The sequence below is a fragment of the Phoxinus phoxinus genome (genome assembly GCF_949152265.1).
Source record: "Phoxinus phoxinus genome assembly, chromosome: 8".
Taxonomy (NCBI): Eukaryota; Metazoa; Chordata; class Actinopteri; order Cypriniformes; family Leuciscidae; genus Phoxinus; species Phoxinus phoxinus.
This window is the reverse complement of record NC_136883.1, coordinates 26,452,705-26,470,712: the sequence shown is the minus strand read 5'-3', so window position 1 is coordinate 26,470,712 and position 18,008 is coordinate 26,452,705. Positions and strand designations below refer to the sequence as shown.

At 36.8% G+C, this 18,008-nt stretch overlaps 3 protein-coding genes across 16 annotated transcripts in view; 2 read left to right on the top strand and 1 right to left on the bottom strand.

Moving 5' to 3' along the window:
• The window catches only part of srgap1a (SLIT-ROBO Rho GTPase activating protein 1a), a 112,028-nt gene extending 105,764 nt beyond the window's left edge, over window positions 1-6,264 (top strand). For 2 of the 5 annotated variants that reach the window (XM_079621998.1, XM_079621996.1), the window contains exons 21-22: window positions 259-610; window positions 3,576-6,264. In XM_079621998.1, coding sequence (XP_079478124.1) covers window positions 259-610; window positions 3,576-3,962 — 739 coding nt within the window. In that variant the 3' untranslated portion in view covers window positions 3,963-6,264. Of the gene's footprint in view, window positions 1-258; window positions 675-3,575 lie in introns of all 5 variants that reach the window. The other 3 variants (XM_079621999.1, XM_079621997.1, XM_079622000.1) reach the window with 2 other exon arrangements.
• A 2,249-nt stretch (window positions 6,265-8,513) lies between these two features.
• Window positions 8,514-16,502, top strand: parp12a (poly (ADP-ribose) polymerase family, member 12a). 7 transcript variants are annotated; one of them, XM_079620264.1, is made up of 12 exons: window positions 8,514-9,081; window positions 9,852-9,987; window positions 10,246-10,510; window positions 10,659-10,772; window positions 11,615-11,747; window positions 12,178-12,364; window positions 12,598-12,718; window positions 13,453-13,549; window positions 13,646-13,733; window positions 13,963-14,093; window positions 14,475-14,626; window positions 14,733-16,502. In XM_079620264.1, exons 1-12 carry the CDS (start codon window positions 8,768-8,770, stop codon window positions 14,987-14,989), a joined length of 1,995 nt encoding a protein of 664 aa, XP_079476390.1. In that variant the 5' UTR covers window positions 8,514-8,767; the 3' UTR covers window positions 14,990-16,502. The 7 variants fall into 7 exon arrangements, with proteins under 7 accessions (XP_079476390.1, XP_079476393.1, XP_079476392.1 ...); XM_079620267.1 differs by having other exon boundaries at window positions 8,628-9,081; window positions 9,852-10,006; XM_079620266.1 differs by having other exon boundaries at window positions 8,633-9,081; window positions 13,649-13,733.
• Window positions 16,503-17,393: 891 nt separating this feature from the next.
• Window positions 17,394-18,008, bottom strand: part of tbxas1 (thromboxane A synthase 1 (platelet)) — a 70,302-nt gene continuing 69,687 nt past the window's right edge. For all 4 annotated transcript variants that reach the window (XM_079620049.1, XM_079620050.1, XM_079620051.1 and 1 more), the window contains one exon: window positions 17,394-17,955. In XM_079620049.1, the coding sequence (XP_079476175.1) occupies window positions 17,860-17,955 (96 nt within the window). In that variant the 3' untranslated portion in view covers window positions 17,394-17,859. The remainder of the gene's footprint in view (window positions 17,956-18,008) is intronic.

Genomic DNA, 18,008 nt, shown 5'->3' with positions numbered 1-18,008 from the left:
GGAAATCGCAGTTATTACACTGCTTTTCAGAAGGATGGCTTCAAAATGACAGTGCGCGATACAGACAGACTGGGAAGAGAGGTCCTGCAATTATGGAAAATATGTGGGAAATGTATTTTTTTGGACATTCAAGAATGAAAACTTATTCTAGACTATTTAAAAGAGCATAGTAGGTTCCCTTTAAGCTAAAATGCCATCTTGGTATGGAAACAGGTTCATTACACACTTTAATGTTACCTTTCTTCCCATTTTGTTTAGCAGGCACAGGAAGAGAAGTGACCCTCCGTCCCGTAGGCCTCCAGCTCGCCCCACTGACGTCCACTGCATGGTCCACCCCTCTCAGGGCCACCACGGTAACCATAGCAGCCACGGTAGTCACGGCAACCCAGATTTGGGATCCCCGGCGATGGGCCACTACAGTCCGCGGGATCTGCTGAGAGGAAGAGGACACATTCCCATGGACAGCCCCGAGAGACGCAGACGGACCGGCCACGGCAGCCTGACCAACATCAGTCGGCACGAGTCCATAAAAAAGATGGAGAGCCCTCCCATCCGAAGGTCCACGTCTTCAGGCCAGTACAAGAGCTTGGATCCAGAGAGCATCGCACAGGTCAGCGGGAGGCGAGCGACGACGCCCCTCACACCATGCGCAGCAGGCCCAGCCCTGTAACATAGTCAGTTACTGCCTCCTGTTACTAATGACTAATGCATATCTGCAACACACATTCACACACTCACATACTGGGCCTCATTTATGAAGCACAAGCAGAGAAAAAAAATCCAATTTAAATGTGCTGTGAGCCAATGCTTTTCAATCTTTTTGGCCGTTTACACCTGTAACCATCTGTATTAAGATGCGTTTTTTTGTAAATCGGATCACAAGTGAACAACGCTAAATACAGGTGTAAACAGGGTTTTAAACTTTTAAGTTTGATTTGAAGACCATTCCTGATTTCTAAAACGCATTTACCGCGTTCGCCGTGGTCTTGTGGCTATCCGAGCAGAAACGAAAGCTGCAGCTTTCCGTATGTTTTTCCGTCAACTCTGGTCGTCCATTAGATCGAAAGGCCTATATAACTTACCTTCCCATAGACCCTCCCCTCAAAGAATTCTGGATAGAAGTGGTTGAAAATGGACAAAAGAGACGGATTAAAACACCAATGTATGTCCCTCGTCTACTTGTGATCCGATCGACCAAAACGTATTTTAATACTAGGTGTAACATATAAAACAGGTCCTTTGACTCCCCCATTGGAGGCTGAACATCTAGGCCAATACTATGGCCGTTTCTCAATACCAAGTACGCAAACTTCGGACTTGTGTCCTTGGTAGTTCAGACTTGCCAAGTTCGACTTAGGAGAACGAACTTCCGAGGACGAGAGGACGCAAGTCCGGTTATTCTGCAAATGGGACAGCGGCGTTCTTGATCGCGTCACTCAGCACGCTCTGGCTACTCCGGTTATCTCTTTATGTATATTTTAGGCAACAATAAAACGAAATATGGTATAAAACAACACTCTGCCTCTTTTCATTAAAAAAAAAATCTTAAACACATTAAATGGCCACACAAATGTGGTTCAGGCAACGTGTACATTGATTATCTTCACTGCATAACAACACGAAATAAAACGCAACCCTGCTTCTTTTTGCTTTCATTTTAAAAATATTAAACATTATTGAACATTAAAACTGACGTTTAAAAAACAGACGGGGTTGTGTCATTTTATTTTATTATACATGTACAGTGAAGAGAATGTATAATAAAATAAATATAAAAAATATTATATATATTTTAAAATATATAGCCTAAAATAAAATTACACAACCCTGACTCTTTTTGTTAAATATCCGTTTTAATGATCTGATATCCAGTATAAAAGTATAAGTAAATACAAATAAATAAAGCAAACAATTCAGTCAAACATAAGTCAGCTTAATATAGCCTATAGCTCAAGTTAAATAGCCTAAATATATAAAATTATGAATCTTCACTTTGCCCTCAGCCAAAACGATTTGCCATGGAACAAATTATAGATTAATGAGACCAAAGATCGCCCGTTAGATATACACAAGACGAGTTATATCTCATGTTTAACCACTAGACTAGAGACACCAGAGCCAGCGGCAAACATCAGAAGCACTAGCCGAGGAAAAGCTGGTCCAGTCGGGGTTAATGAGCGCTGAGCGCCCGGTGATCGCCTGGATCTCACAACTCCGAAAACGTCAGATACATTTTTTAAATAGGCGCTATCTTTATAAATAAACCACAGATTTGAGCTTTAAACAACTACATTCTCGACTGAAACACTCTTAGAATTACATTTCGTGACACGATAACAGTAGTATTTTGATATTACGCGGGTTTTCTCCTCTGCCATTGACGCTTGCTGGTGGGACGAGATGCATTCTGGGATACCTGTCTGTCTCAAGTCTGCACAAGTCACCTCTACATGCATCCTCGGTAAAAGGGGCGGATCAAGAACACATCCGGGGATTTGAACTGGACTTGGCTAGATGTGAACTTTTGAATTGGGACAGTACTTGGGCAGCGACTGATGACGTTTCACAAGTCCACAAGAACACAAGTACAGACAAGAACGCATATTGAGAAACGGCCTATATATTTCCTTGTTTATTAATACACTTTATTTACAGAATCTTGGTGTCAGTAGATTAAAATAACTTACCACAATTCACCTATTGTTATGTTTGATAAACTGAATGTTCTTTAGGCTTCTCACTCTTTTTGATAAATTCATTTACATGATTTTTACAAATATTTTTGCTCATAAAGATCATTTTCTACCCAGTAAAATGATTTAGATATTTTATTTAGATGACTTTATATTTTATTATTATTTTAAATAAGTTTGCTGAGGCCCTAGTGAATTTACATGAACTTTCCAGTCATTAGTGATTATTAATTAATAAAACCTTTTTTAATTATTTTTGCGCACAAAGAGCATTTTCTACCCAATAAAATATTTTAGGGATCAATTAGAAAAAAATATTTTCGTATTCAGTTTATATTTTCTTTGAATGTTTTTCTAATTTAAAAATATATATATTTTATTTTAGGTATAGTAATCAGGGAAAGAGGAAAATTTTAAACTAAGATTTTATTTATTTATTATTATTTATTAATTTTTACTTGTTTAGTCTCATTTTAAACCCTTGGAAGTTTTCTGAGGTTTCATAATGGCCCCCTTGTTGAAGTTACCGAAATACCAGAAGTTAGTTTAATTTAAGGTAAAATGGCTTTACTCACAGTTTGCACACATTCATTCTGCTTGTGTTTCATCAATAAGGCCTATTTTCATATTTGAAATAGTTCCGTAACAAATATGGTTTTATTGAGTCCAAAAAAACCTTGATGTCGCACACTAAGTAGTATCCTCATGGGTCTCTTTGTTTAATACTAACAATCTGACCATTTTATGAACACATATTGTAAGTACTTTTTATTTTATCTCACTAGATGTAGCATGTTGTCTGCATGTATTGCCATTTGTTTGATGTTTATTATTATCATTTCGGCCACCTACACACTCAAATTCTCTGTCTCTCTCCTGTAGGACATAGAGGAGACGATGAACACTGCTCTGAATGAGCTGAAGGAGCTGGAACGGCAGAGTTCTGCTAAACACGCTCCTGACGTGGTGCTGGACACCCTGGAGCAGATGAAGAACGCTCCCACACCGGCCAGCTCCACCGAGTCCCTCAGCCAGCTGCACGGGCTCCTGCTCCGGCCCGCCCCAACGGAGCCGCCCATGCGCCGCAGCACCAGCTCCTCTAACGATACCATGAGCACCTTCAAACCCGCCGTGGCTCCGCGCATGGGGGTGCAGCTCAAGCCTCCTGCCCTGCGGCCCAAACCCATGGTGGCGGCACCCAAGACGGGAGCGGCGCAGCATCCGGCGCCCCCTCCGCAGGATCCACTGGACAAATCCTGCACCATGTGATTACCTGTGGGAGAGATGCATTCAGAGCGTCAGTGAGGAAACAATGTAAAATTAGGACCATTGCAGTCAGAGCCAGGTTTTTTGTGGATTTTAATGCCATTGAACATTTCGCAACATTTCATTCGCTTTAGAGAGTGGACTAAAACAAATATAAGTAACTAAAGATACTAGAAATGGTCAAACAGTGTGTGTGTGTGTGTATAGAATTCCAACACTATTTTAGGGTTTATTAATAAACTAGAATAACGTCGGTTACTAAGCATGGTTCAGAAGAGTTACTTAAACGGGTGTTTACTATTTCAGAGTTACATTTTCTCTCATGACCTGTTTAGTGAATTCAAATTCTGAAATATATTCGAAAGACACCTGCGACTAACAGAAAGCTGTTTAAGTGTATCCAAAAACTGTTTGCATGCTTGTCCGACACCTTATTTTTTTGTCCGCAATACTCTGTGTGAATAGATTAAGGAGTTCTGAAAATGATATTAAAGAAAGCAACAAATCACTACAGCTTCCTATATTCTTAGGGTGACTTTTTAAATATCAGCAGTTTACATCCACTAGAAAAACTGTTAAATGTGAATTATACAGAAACTAAGCAGGGTCTTTGGTTTCTCTGTTTACAGCATAAGGATTGTGGGAAATGTCTTTACATCTCAAGGGTGTTTTCTGGTCAGGACTCTTTGAAGTGATAATGTGTGGAATGTTGAGGTTGGAAACGCACTGCCATATAAGGGCATGTGATGTCACATCTTTTGCCCGCCCTGATTGGCTGTTGATGTTGAATGATTCTAAGTTGAATTAGCAAGGCTTTGCTTTGAATATTATATTTTTGATAGTAATATTTGAATATATGCCCAGGGAGTTTGCGTAAACCACATCCGCTTACATTTTTTTAAAGTACTTCACTCAGTTTCTTATTTAGAATGAAAGAAATATATATTGTGTATATAAATGTACATCCACTAAACCTTTTTATTTTTATTTCGTGGGTCTTTTATGTACGTTACTTTCTCCCAGGCCAATTTGGAACAACTGCTCAATATAAACAATATTTTTTTAGTATCTCTCTGCTTAATTAGATGTAATCTGAATAGTAAAGTCTAGCTGCCAAAAAAGTAAAGTTCTTCAAGTGCTGCTTAGAGTTCGATGCGGATAGGCTACGAGAATCATTTCTTTATCTGCTTAGCTGTCTAAAACCCTCGGCTACCCTATAAGCATGAACGATAATCCTTTTTAGTTGTCATATGCAAGTGCTTTTCTAGAAACTTTGAAGGCAATATTTCTTGTTGTTTCACCAAACAAGGGAATGATGCCAATAGCCATGGACTCAGAGACTGTTACAGCAGTACTTTCGTGGGATAGTGCTGTTTCTTTTGTGTACTAGTGGCCCATTAACCCTTCGTAATAATGTCACATACAGCACCACACCCAAATGAAGTCAGTCACATGACGTACCCAAAGACAAATAAATATGTATAGCATCAGTCACTCCAAAATTAAAAATTCTGGGATTTCGTATACAGTATATCAATCTTATGTTATCTGTGCATCAACATTCACATTATTATGACAGTTTGGCAATAGTTTATTGTTACTTGTACTGTATTCACTGATAAATATACAACAGTTTACTCCTATTTAGGTAGAATATGCTATGAAATGTGTTTGGATGATGTTACGAAATTGTCCATCGCCGAACCAAGGGGAGAAACTTTAAGACAATATAAGCAATGCCTGTTTTTAAACATGTAAAAGGAACATACTAAAGCCTTTTGATTACCAATTTATATTGAGCGATATTAAAAACGATTACAAAGTGTTTTTTCTTTTCTTTTCTTTTTTAAGAGTGTACATTACGTTGATACTTGAGATCTTATGTCTCTCAGCTAAGCCTTGAGAAATGTTCTCCCTGCAAAACTACACACAGTAGCAAAATCTCTGTATGTATTTAATTGCTGTTTTATCAGTGTGTCCATGTGCATCTCTGTACTATGTACTTGTGAAAGTGCCTTTAAAAACTGTTTTAGAGGAACTGCATACAAACGTCCTCTGTGCCGTGGCATTCTTATTTCAGATCCAGTATACCGAGTTGCTAGGGATTACAGTAAATAAATTATTACTAACGTTGTTCTGTTTATTAAGTTGTAAGAATGATCAAATAATAAAGATACTGCTTAGCCATTGTGACATTGCACTTTTATGTAAGACTGTATATTTGGCATGTAACATCCTAACAAGTTGTAGAGCTTTTGGAGGACTGCTCAGTCTTTCTAATAAAGAACATAGTTTGGTCAGTTCACTGAGGTGTTGGCTTGGATCTCCTCTTCCTCTTTAGACCGTGTTGTTTTCTGAAAGGATAAGATTGTATGATGAGATATGACATTAAATACACACGAAGTCTTCACAATATGATGCTTAAAAACAAAGACAGTGGCTTAATGATTTCCCAATTGTCATTGTTAATGAGTCGGAGCGTTTTGTAAAACAAGATCTGATTAAATGTATTTGTTCCAATGGCTTTTTTAACCCTTCTATTGAAGAGACACCGTAGCATTTCAACCCGTTCAAATTGAACTAATATAACACTCGATATCACAGCTCCGTAGCCAGAATTTTCTAAGAACTTATTCATAATCTAATAATGAGATGCTATCTGTAATCATGCTTCTTATATTTTTCATTTCATGCTAATCATAAACAAACTTTTATTTTATTGTACTATGATGGCCAGGCCATAAGCCTCTTTTAGTCTAGCTCTTATTTTTTTTGTAACAGATTTGTGTTGTAATTAACTGCCAAACATTAACAATATTATCATTTATAACAATTGGAATTATCACCAAAAGATCAGCATTAAATAGTAATGAGGGATGGCATGAAATCACACAGAGGAAATATTGAGGGAAAAATAGATAATTCTTCTTTGTTTTCGATTAACTTATTTAAAGATAAATCTCAGCCATCTCCCAGAATTCCTCTTGCCTGCCTACTGGCAACTAATGCTAATGTTTTTATGTGTGAAAAGAAAGAGGATGTGATGTGAGACACGTCGAACTGGAAACTAGTAGGAAGGAAATGGTTGCCTGGGGCAATGGTCATCATGGTTAAGGGAAATGTAAAAATGTTTCATTAACCAGAATCAAGTATTACATGCAGAGAGCATTTTAACATGTTTATTTTTCAGGTTTACGTAAGACTGAGTTTTATAGTTGTTGCTAAATTAATTTTTTGTCAACTGCCATTAAAACCTCAAAAGAACAGCTAGCAGCTGTGGTAACCATGGTTACCTATTTCATGGTTTCCTGGAGTTGCATGCATAGACATAAAGACATAGAACACTCATTAGCGGCCGTTTAATTTGGGCCGGTATCCGTCTGCCATATTGGAACGGTCAAAGCATGTCCCTGGACATTAGAGAGCAAGTGCTCTGTGCGTCTGAATTATGACGTCAGCAGATGATTTTGCAAAACTAAAATACATCAATACAACAAAAAAGGCATTTGGTATAAGTTTCCATAGTTTAACAACCTGGAACACAACACATTATCACCTGTGAAAGGTTATCCCATTTCTTTGGGAATTTAAGTCTAATCTCTTCGGTTTCATAACCAGAAGTTACGCAATGTTGTGGCATCATTGATTCTTACTGTGAGTGACGACAAAGGTTTGATATTCATCGTTTGATATTCACTTTTTTTATTTTTGTTAGTCACCCAGGTTTTGGCAATGCATGTAAAAATAAATAAGATATGAGGTGTAGAATTCAAACTTAGCCAGTTTGCTGATAACACTACTATTTTTTTTTGGAAAAACACATTTTTGAGGAACCAAAAATAATTAGATGTATTGAGGCATTCAGTGCTGTATCAGGCCTTGGGCAAACGGAACATAATCTAATTATGTATGTGCTAATTTGCATAAATACCACAACAGATCTAAACATTGGGTATAGCCAGGTGAAAATGTCTTGTTGAATCTTGTTGACATATAACAGTAAAATACTTAATGTTAAGGTCTGATTGGAACCCATTTAGGCTACGCATGAGCAAAAATACAAAGAGGCAGGAAAAACTACTTTAAACCAGCCTTTATTAATTATTATGGCAGAGATGGGGTTTGGGGCTGGGTCCGTGGGACTGTTTCTGGGGCTTCACTTTTTATTTTACCTACCTTTTGTCTTCTGCACCCAGCCCCAAACCTCATCTCTGCAATAATAATACTGGTTTAATACACTCAATAATCAATACTGGTTTAAAGTATTCTTCCTGCCTCTATGTATTTATGCTCATACATTCCATGCAAATGTATTTGATGTGATTTTTTTATACTCAGAATGACAATTTGGAATGTAAAGAACAACATATTATAGTTATTTATTTTATTAGGAAAATACCATATACTTAAAAAGAAGTGGGCTCAATGCAAACCACATTTTTCACATTTTAAAAATAACTTTAAATTATATGTAAATCTTGTGGGGGAAAAAATCTAATGTTTTGAAAGCCCTGGGTTTTATTTTTATTTCTATTTTTTCTCTCTCTCTAATTTCCTGGTGTGTGTGTGTGAGACGACACGCGGACCGTTCCAAGATGGCGGGCGCGCCGACGTGTCTTGAGCATCTACTTCAATCTACATATCTGTATGTATCTGTATGTGGAAATTGCAGGCAGCAGGGGGTGCCAAAGACGCTTTGATCAGTTTCGCTTTCGTTTCCGTTTAAATAACCCAAACCTTCGACCAAACCCAGGCCAAACCCTAGAAGCAGTGAAAACTATTTACTGTCGTTGACGGCATCAACGGAAATGTCGTATATCGTCTCAAGACACATATTCAACTTTCTCTGCAAACATGATGGCTGTACGGAGTATGGTAAAGTCGAGAGGGATTTGCGGCAGAGTATCACGGTGGCGGATCAGGTTTTGTCTCAGGTGCTCGATGATCACCAGAGGTTTGTTATAGTTCAGGATGAAGGCTCGAATCCCAGAAGCTCCATACCAGCTGCTGACAGCCAGATCATAGCCAAAACCTCACTGCGAGTGTGTAAAAATGACAAATGTGCCGGGTGTGAAGACCTACACCTCTGCAGGTACTTTGTATGTGGAAATTGCAGATTTGGGTAAGTAAACTTTGAGTTCCTTCGTAGGCCTGTCGGTTGTAATGAATATTGTGTCATAAACATTAAGGTAGAGACAAGGAAATATACGCCTTTTTAACGTTTATTCATTAAAAAATAATAGCGTCTGTATTTATGTTAGCCCCTGTTTATTTATGTTTACTTGTACATGTAGTTATCTAGTAGCCTATCTTTTTTCCAAATTTTTTTCATTAGTGTGTGATACTAGCACAGTTCCAGTGACAACTAACTACCATTGTATCTAGTATTTATTTAAATTGTGCTGGTAACTATTTCAGTTTTACTAGCCTAGTTAACGTTACTATTCCTAAGTTCATTCATTCATTATCTTTTACATATTTTCGTATGTATTCCAGTTTTCTTTTTAATTGAACAAAGTACCTATTTGATTAGTCATCATCATTACATAAGTTAAAAACCAGTTGCTCTAGTAAGATGTTGTTTCCACTTTCCAGTATCATTCTTGTCTTATAAATAGGTAGGTAACTTACTAGTATTTACTCCAGGAACTAGTAAAGTTGGAATAGGTGCCAGCCATAGTTGGAATGTAGCATGCATACTAAATATGCAGTTCATAATAATATTTACACAATAAAATAACATTTGCACAATTTTCTGCTTAGACACAATTACAGCTTGTTTGTAAATTACAAAACAACTCTGCGTGTTGTATATAGATTATCTGTTTATGGTAGAAAATTAAATTTCACTGTATATAAATATATTTAATTTGCCTTATTTTTCTTTCTTAGGGCGAAATGCAAAAATTCCCATGACTTGACTTCAGCACATAATTCTGATCTCGTGAAAAGTAACGATCTTAATGGCCTTACAAGTGGACAGTTGTTTCAACTTCTGCTTCAAAATGACCCCTCATTACTTCCTGAGGTCAATATCTATTAAACAGGTTTGCTAGTTATCTCATTCTTTATTCAGGTGACTTTTGTAAGTCAGACTCTGGATGGTAGGCTATTTGAAACTGACTTTAAAATATCTAGATTGTATAAACATTAACTTTTCACCTGCATGTCTCACTCTGCATAACAAGTGATTACAGAAGCTGTGTACTCTGACCCAGGATGGCCGAACACACACAGCATATATTTATCTTCACATAGTGACTCTCGTCTTCTGTGGTTTGTCTAGGTGTGCTCCCACTACAACAAGGGGATTGGCGAATATGGCAGTTGTAAATATAAAACATCCTGTACCAACCTGCACGTCTGCCAGCACTTCCTGCAGGATGACTGTAAGTTTGGAGCAGGCTGCAAAAGGGCCCACAGATTCGATGCAAATGCTCACAAAACTCTGAATGTCCGAGGACTCGGTCCAGAAAACATGCACAGACTCGGCAAGCTTTACAAGAACAAGTTACTGATTGCTTCTTCCGCTTTCAAGAAAACTGAGACAGGTGAATGGAAAAAAAGAGCCGCTGATTCTGTTTGTTTTCAAATTAGCGCACATTATTTTGCACCGAACAGAATAACTGTAGATTACTGATCTATTTGTTTGGTTCTTCTCCTCCATGTCTCATTAAATTCTGTTCTCTATCTGGACAGCAGCGCTACCAGCAGTGAAAGGACGCACCAGACACAAATCCAGTAGCTCTGTCAGTGAAGCGGATCACAATGAAATCTGTCTCTTTTTCATACGCACCGGATGTAGTTTCAAAGGTGATGTAATTGAATATTCTAATCGCAAACAAGAACTGTGTCCGAAATCGCATGTCTACCCAGACAATAACATAGTGTCGGCCCAGATACGGGCCACATCTGGTACATGTGGATTCTATGCGTACCAGATGTGGGCTGGATCTGGGCCGACACTATGTTGCTGTGTGGGTAGTAGATGCTACATTTTCTTTGAAACTTACTTTGCGGCTGTAAAAGTTCTGTATAGTATGATTATGGGTAGTATGAATGAAATGTGTACTACATACATCATGTTATCACGGTCACATGACCTACTGTACCATCGTCAGTTGTATTGCTTCACTGCCATTCATAACTATTCTCCCATGGTTTCATGGTATGGTAAAGTGTCCATCAAACACGCACTCCAGAATCTCAGTATAAGTAGTAGGTCATCTGGGTGCGTTCCACCTAATGTTTTTCCGGATGATACTGTATGTATTTGGGCATACTACAGTTTTCTCATACTATATACAGTAGTATCCAAATAGGCATATATGGATGCAGCAAAGAGTTTCTCAAACTTTAAATATTAAAATGCTTATTTTTTCAACATACTTTTATAGGTTTCTATCCTATAAATCAAATATGCATAATAGTAACTTAAAAAAGTGAAAAGCCACTAAATAGGTGGTATTATTTGCAAGCACTTATTTGAGTAGAACAACAGCTTAATTCTGTTATGTGGGGGTGTAGGGGAACAAGAAGGATAAAAAATGGGACCAAAAAAAACTCTTTACGTTAAAACAAATAACCCATTTGATTAAGTGTGTATTACTCTCAAAGCAATGTGTTTGACATCCCATCATTTGTGTTCCCTCTAGACAAGTGTGCCCGTTTTCACCACCATCTCCCCTATAAATGGCAGATATTGCAGAAGGACGGAACTACGTGGAGTGACTTACTGAATGAAGAGGAGGTTGAGAAGGCATACTGCAGTCCAGCTAATGTCCTGTGGTATAAAAAAATACACGTATATACTCAGTGGTGTTTTAATGGCTTTTCTAATAACATTAATGAATGCAAATCGAGCGTTTCGTCACTTGCCAAAGTAACCGATGCCCTTGTACACATGCTTTGTCAGTTGTGAGTGATAAATCTGTTTTGTGTCCAATAAGAGGGAAGGTTTCTGGGATGAAATCAGTAGTATTCAGCTAGTCATGTGTTCTTAATATGTCTGCTCCTATGAGGAGACTCGCTTCATGTAACATAAAATGTATTTTTTTGTAAGTTATAGATGTGAAAAATGGAAAATTGATTGGAAAAATAGTGCCAAATTAAAGATTGTACATGTCGCACATGTGCATCTGAAGTGGCCAGGTTTGTCATAATTTTTACAACACCCTTTTTCCTTTTCCCCCACTTTGTTGTGTTCTCCATATTGCAGTATTACCCAGAGCAGCTCGGGGGATCATCAGGTAGTGGACTTTATGTCAATGACTTGTGGAGTGTCAGAAGTCCGTCGGCTGTCCACAGCATCTTCTGTTACTAAACCACCCCACTTCATTCTGACCACTGAATGGATCTGGTGCTGGAGGAATGACAAGGGAGGTTGGACTGAGTATGGCAAAGGGGTCAGTGACACATTTGCAACATAATACCTCTTAAAAAAAACGATTGCGGCGAGCAGGACGAGGTCGGGGGCCGTGAGAGGACGTCTGCTCGCCACAGCGATTCTAAAGCTTGTTCTTGAAGAATAATACTATACATTTACAGTTATATTAGTTGTGTCAATATATTATACAAAAAAAAAAACCTGTTAGCCTTTTAACTACATTTCACAGCAGTAATTGTGTGAATCTTACAGGAGGATTCTAAACTCATGGCGTCAGTCACCTCAGAAGACCTCGAGAAACATTACCTGGCTGACAGTGAAAAGGAAATCTCCTTCACTTCAGAGAACCATCAATACATCCTCAAATTAAAAGGTACTTGTGTTGTTACTGTTAACTAAAACTAAATCATTTCTTTATGAAAATAAAGCTATAATAGATTAGATGAAAAACTTAAATGAGCATTAGAAATGTTGCTTTGGCAAGTAACTGAAAAAAAAAAACCTAATAACAATGACAAAAGCACATACAATTACTAACCTAAATTATAACAAAATTGAACATAAAAATAAAGCTAATACAAAACAATACTATAATAATATATAAATAAGGTCACACTTCTAACTATTAACTACGACTTACCTCAAACTCCTAATTACTGCTTTTTAATAGTTAGTAAGGTAGTTGGGTTACACTTTATTTTCAAGGTGTCATTGTTACAGTGTAATTATATATTTAATTACTGAATAATATTAAGCAACTACATGTACTTACTGTAGGGTTAGGGTAGGATTAGGATTTGGTTCAGGGTTAGTTGCATGTAATTATGCATAATTAATTATCTGTTATTACTATGGTAGTAAGTACATGTAACATATGTAACAAGGACACTGTAAAATAAAGTATTACTAGTAGTTGTTACGTTATTGGGTAGGATTAGGAATGTAGAATATTGTCATGCAGAATAAGTCATTAATATGTGCTTTATAAGTACTAATAAACCAACAATATCCTAGTAATTAATAGTGAGAATTGGACCCTAAACTAAACTGTTACCATAAATAATACTAAAATAGAGTTGACATGATGTTTTGGCAAATCATTTTCAGAGATGTGCCAGCAAAATCTGAAGTACAAAACTGTAAGGGACGTCAGAAGGAGACCACGTTTTGTTTCTGCCGAAGATGTCAAGAGCAAGATCAAGGGGTATGATATACTCTACCACTCTACCATTACATGCACACACATTGAACATGATTTATTTGTTGTTCAGTGGACTTTAGTGTGTTATGTTTTAATTAGCAGTGAGTCTCCAGACAGCTCAGCATCTTCTTCTGTGGAGGTTCCTCCTTACTGGGACAAAGGAGCTCTTCCTAGCTTCACTTACAAGGTACATAGTCCAATCTCATTGAGTACAGAGAGGTCAAGCAGTTATTAAACGCTATGGGAATCAATGATGTACTGTACTTGGGGTTATACTGTAGATGAAGATTAGCGTTTCTACTCTTATTAAGCATTTTATCCAAAGCGACTTGCATATACAGTATGTGGAACATCGCATAGTTTTTATGTTAGTCGAAAAGCATCAGTTACCAACAATCATGTTAATGTTTCCTCAGATTATTCCTCTGCAAAGCTCTTCCAAGGAGTACCAACGGGTGGGTGCAATGTTTAGCAGAACAATGCCCAAAAGCATCATTCACTGCATTGAAAGAGTGCAGAATCCGTCTCTCTGGAAGGTCTTTCAGTGGTACGTTTCTTCATATATTTCTATATAATATTTCACTTGATGAACAACAACAACATGACTACTAGAAGAAAGTTCATTTGCACAAGGTCATTACACATTATACTTCAGCTATACTTTATTTGTAAAAACTAATTTTGGACAGTCAGATCTTTTGGATCTGCAAGCAAATGATGCTAGAGCTTCACTTTCAAGCCATTTTAGTCAATGCATGAAGTAATTTCCCCTACCGCTACTTCCGTTTCATGACAACTTTAATATTAATAAGTGTTTAAGTATCCAAATACACTATTTACATTCTAAGTGGGTAATAATAGTATTTTGAATATGGTTATATGCGGTTTATTGATATAATTGACCCATTATACCATGTTTTTTTTCTAGGCAAAAAGAACAAATGAATTTGAAGAATGGAGGGAATGCTGTGAACCAGCGTTACCTTTTCCATGGTACGGATGAGTCTTTCATAGATGCCATCTGTGAGCAGAACTTTGACTGGAGGATCTGTGGCAGTCATGGGACAAGTTATGGGAAAGGTATTTATGCATTTGCTTCATCTTTGCAGCTCTTCATCATATTATATACAATGAAAGTTGTTATTAAATACTATGTGTCTGAATTGATTTTTTTAATGATTAACAGGCAGCTATTTTGCCAGAGATGCTTTATACTCTGACAGATATGCCAAATCCAGGAACGGCAAGACCAAGAAGATGTTTGTGGCACTGGTGCTGGTCGGAGACTTCACAAAGGGGAACAGTGGTTTTCTCCGTCCTCCACAGAAACCCAACAGTCAAAGCTTTTACAACAGCTGTGTTGACAATGAGGCTAACCCAGCCATTTTTGTTGTGTTTGAGAAATTCCAGATCTATCCTGAGTACATCATTGAATACTCGTAATTTGTGCAGTATCAAACTATTTTTAAATATGTTTGATTTGATACGTTGAAATATTTTAGTAATGTAAAGCAGGTTTGCTTATACTTATTTCTTGAAATAGTTCTGAAAGTCCTGTTACACAAACGATTTATGTTAACATCACTGAACATAACCAAAATCTACAACTCTTTAGCATTTTAAAGTATTTTCTTTCAAGAAAATGTTTGTGGGGTATTACATATTAGGCAATTGTTTAATCATAATTAGGTTTACTAAACAATCATCTGTGTCAGATATAACAGGAATAAAATATTTTATGTAACGTCTTTATGTATTAGGTGCAATCATTGTATTTCCATTGTATTTGGCACTGAGAAAAAAAGGTTTTAATACTATATCAGTTGTATAATCAAAGGTATATAGTATAGGCATATATAGTATAATCACTAAAATCAATAATTCAGTTTTATTGCACTAGATTTTAATGCAGAATATGAAATGTAAATGATGAAGTTGAGAATTGTATGAACACTGAGCATTAACTCAAGCCCTTGAATTACTGGAGCATTTAAGGTTTTTTTATTTTATGTTCAATGAGGTGGATGGAATTAAAGTACTGATACTGTTACAGACCAATACTTTGTACTATTATTTTCATTATTATTACAGTTATTTAAAAAAAAGTATATAAAAATCAGCCCAAATAAAAAATGTTTACCAGAAAAAGGAAAATTCTGTCACTAGAAACAACAGGTATGATTGGACCGTTGAGTCGGCAAATTTAACTTTATTTTAATTAGTTGATTCATTGAAAAGATATGACTAAAATAATTAACCAACAAAACAAAATTTGCTTCTTCTCATGAATGTGAAAAGGTAGGGTGGATGTCTAGAACTTAAATATCGGTCTGACTGTCACACAAGTTATCGATTGGCTTCAGATGACTTGAAATATAGTGCACCACTTTTATGGTGAATTAAAACGTTCACCTTTCCTGTTTAGGTTAAGTACATAATGACAAAATGTAATTTTTTGATGAACTACAGGTCCTTCTAAAAAAATTAGCATATTGTGATATAGCATATTGCATATTTCGGACATGCCCATTGACTCCAATGTTAAATGGGTCCATGGCCAATTCTATTATAATCAAAAACTCGAGAGAGGAACCATTGTCAAAAAAATGTTGTCCACCACTCTTGTTCATCCAAAACAAACTACAATATAGACTCAAGGTGTTAAATACCGGAGTTATCCTTTAAGGCCGCTATCGAAGCTTCCTGGGCCTCCATAACACCTCAGCAGTGCCACAGGGTGATTGCCTCCATGCCACGCCGCATTGAAGCAGTCATTTCTGCAAAAGGATTCCCGACCAAGTATTGAGTGCATAACTGAACATAATTATTTGAAGGTTGACTTTTTTTGTATGAAAAACACTTTTCTTTTATTGGTCGGATGAAATATGCATTTTTTTTGGTTTTTCTTTACTTTTTTGCCAAAATCATCAATATTAAAACAATAAAAGGCTTGAACTACTTCAGTTGTGTGTAATGAATCTAAAATATATGAAAGTCTAATATTTATCAGTAGCCTACATTACAGAAAATAATGAACTTTATCACATTATACTAATTTTTTGAGAAGGACCTGTATCTCTACATCAGTCTCTGTTAGTATTTGATTTTGACGTTTCCACTCATCACATTCTTGGACCTCTGGGAAAATGCTGTAAACAATACAGTTTGACAAATAATTATGATAGATTTGCCGCATCTAATATCCAAAACAAAATCGCAACTTTAATTTGTAGATCACAAATCAAGAAATGCAAAATCACTAATAAAGGAGCAAGATTAACTATGTGATTGCTCAATAATGCAGTGGAAAAACAGGCAAGGGGGAGAAGGACATTTACCAGGAAATCATGAGAAGACGGGGAGCAGGTCAGATATTATTGAGGAGTCACTGCGACCCCTGGTGGCAAGACTGAGAAGTGAAGTCTTGGAAATCGGGTTTTGAGACTACTAATCGAAGACTCTGGTCCCCTCAGCGGCTTTTTCAGGCCAAGAACCGTCCACGTTTACAGTAAGTTGGTTTTATATACAAAACAAACTCTCACAGAGTTTTATCTAAAACAGGGATGTTCAACTTCAGTCCTGGAGGGCCACTGTCCTGCAGATTTTAGCTCCAACCCTAATTAAACACACCTGAACAAGCTAATCAATGTTTTCAGGATTACTAGAAAAGAGCTTTTGTCAGGGTTGAAGCTAAACTCTGTAGGACAGTGGCCCTCCAGGACCGAAGTTGAACATCCCTGATCTAAAAGTTATGTGGTTTAAAGCTCATAATAGTCACACACTTGACTCCTTTCATGTATGGGTCTAAGAGATGCTTGATATCAAATAATGAGGATAAATACATGTATACTGAGTGATAAACCATTTATTTAGTCATCATTAATAATTTCAGTTTCAAATCATTTGAATATGTCGTCAAAGTTTACAGTTCATACCCTGAGTAAACATTCACATTCAACTAGGCTAAATGAGTTAAGATAATGCCACACAATACAGCAAGCTGCACACGCTGAACCTTAATAATCTCTTTATTATGATACTGCACTGTATATTTACATAATATAAAATACATAAAATAACAGTGTAATCAACACAAAATCAAATGCCTTGTGGGCAACAAGGCAATACTTCTCATCCCAGTTCCTCTTATCAAATGTACCATACAGTATGTGACACTGTATGTGTTAAAATCAGTTTTAATACAATAATTAGTACAGAATGATATGTTTGTCATATGACTCCAGAATAAGTAATATGATGATTGTAAATAATTTGATTAGAATCAGACTGTGCAGCTGAGAACTGAAACCGTATCAGGACTCATCCTCAAAATTCTCCCTCTTGGTGATTTTGACAAAAATACCATTTTTGGGTCCGAGGGTGGTGTTCGACTTTAATTCCAGAGGAACCTGTGTGACATGAAAGAGAAGATATTGGAAAACAGAATCTACATGCATGCTAG

Coding starts and splice junctions, on each gene's coding strand:
- parp12a (XM_079620264.1), top strand. CDS start 8,768: ATGTCGTATATCGTCTCAAGACACATATTCAACTTTCTCTGCAAACAT. Junction 12,365..12,597: donor GGACTGAGTATGGCAAAGGG/GTCAGTGACACA, acceptor TGAATCTTACAG/GAGGATTCTAAACTCATGGC. Junction 14,627..14,732: donor TGGGACAAGTTATGGGAAAG/GTATTTATGCAT, acceptor AATGATTAACAG/GCAGCTATTTTGCCAGAGAT.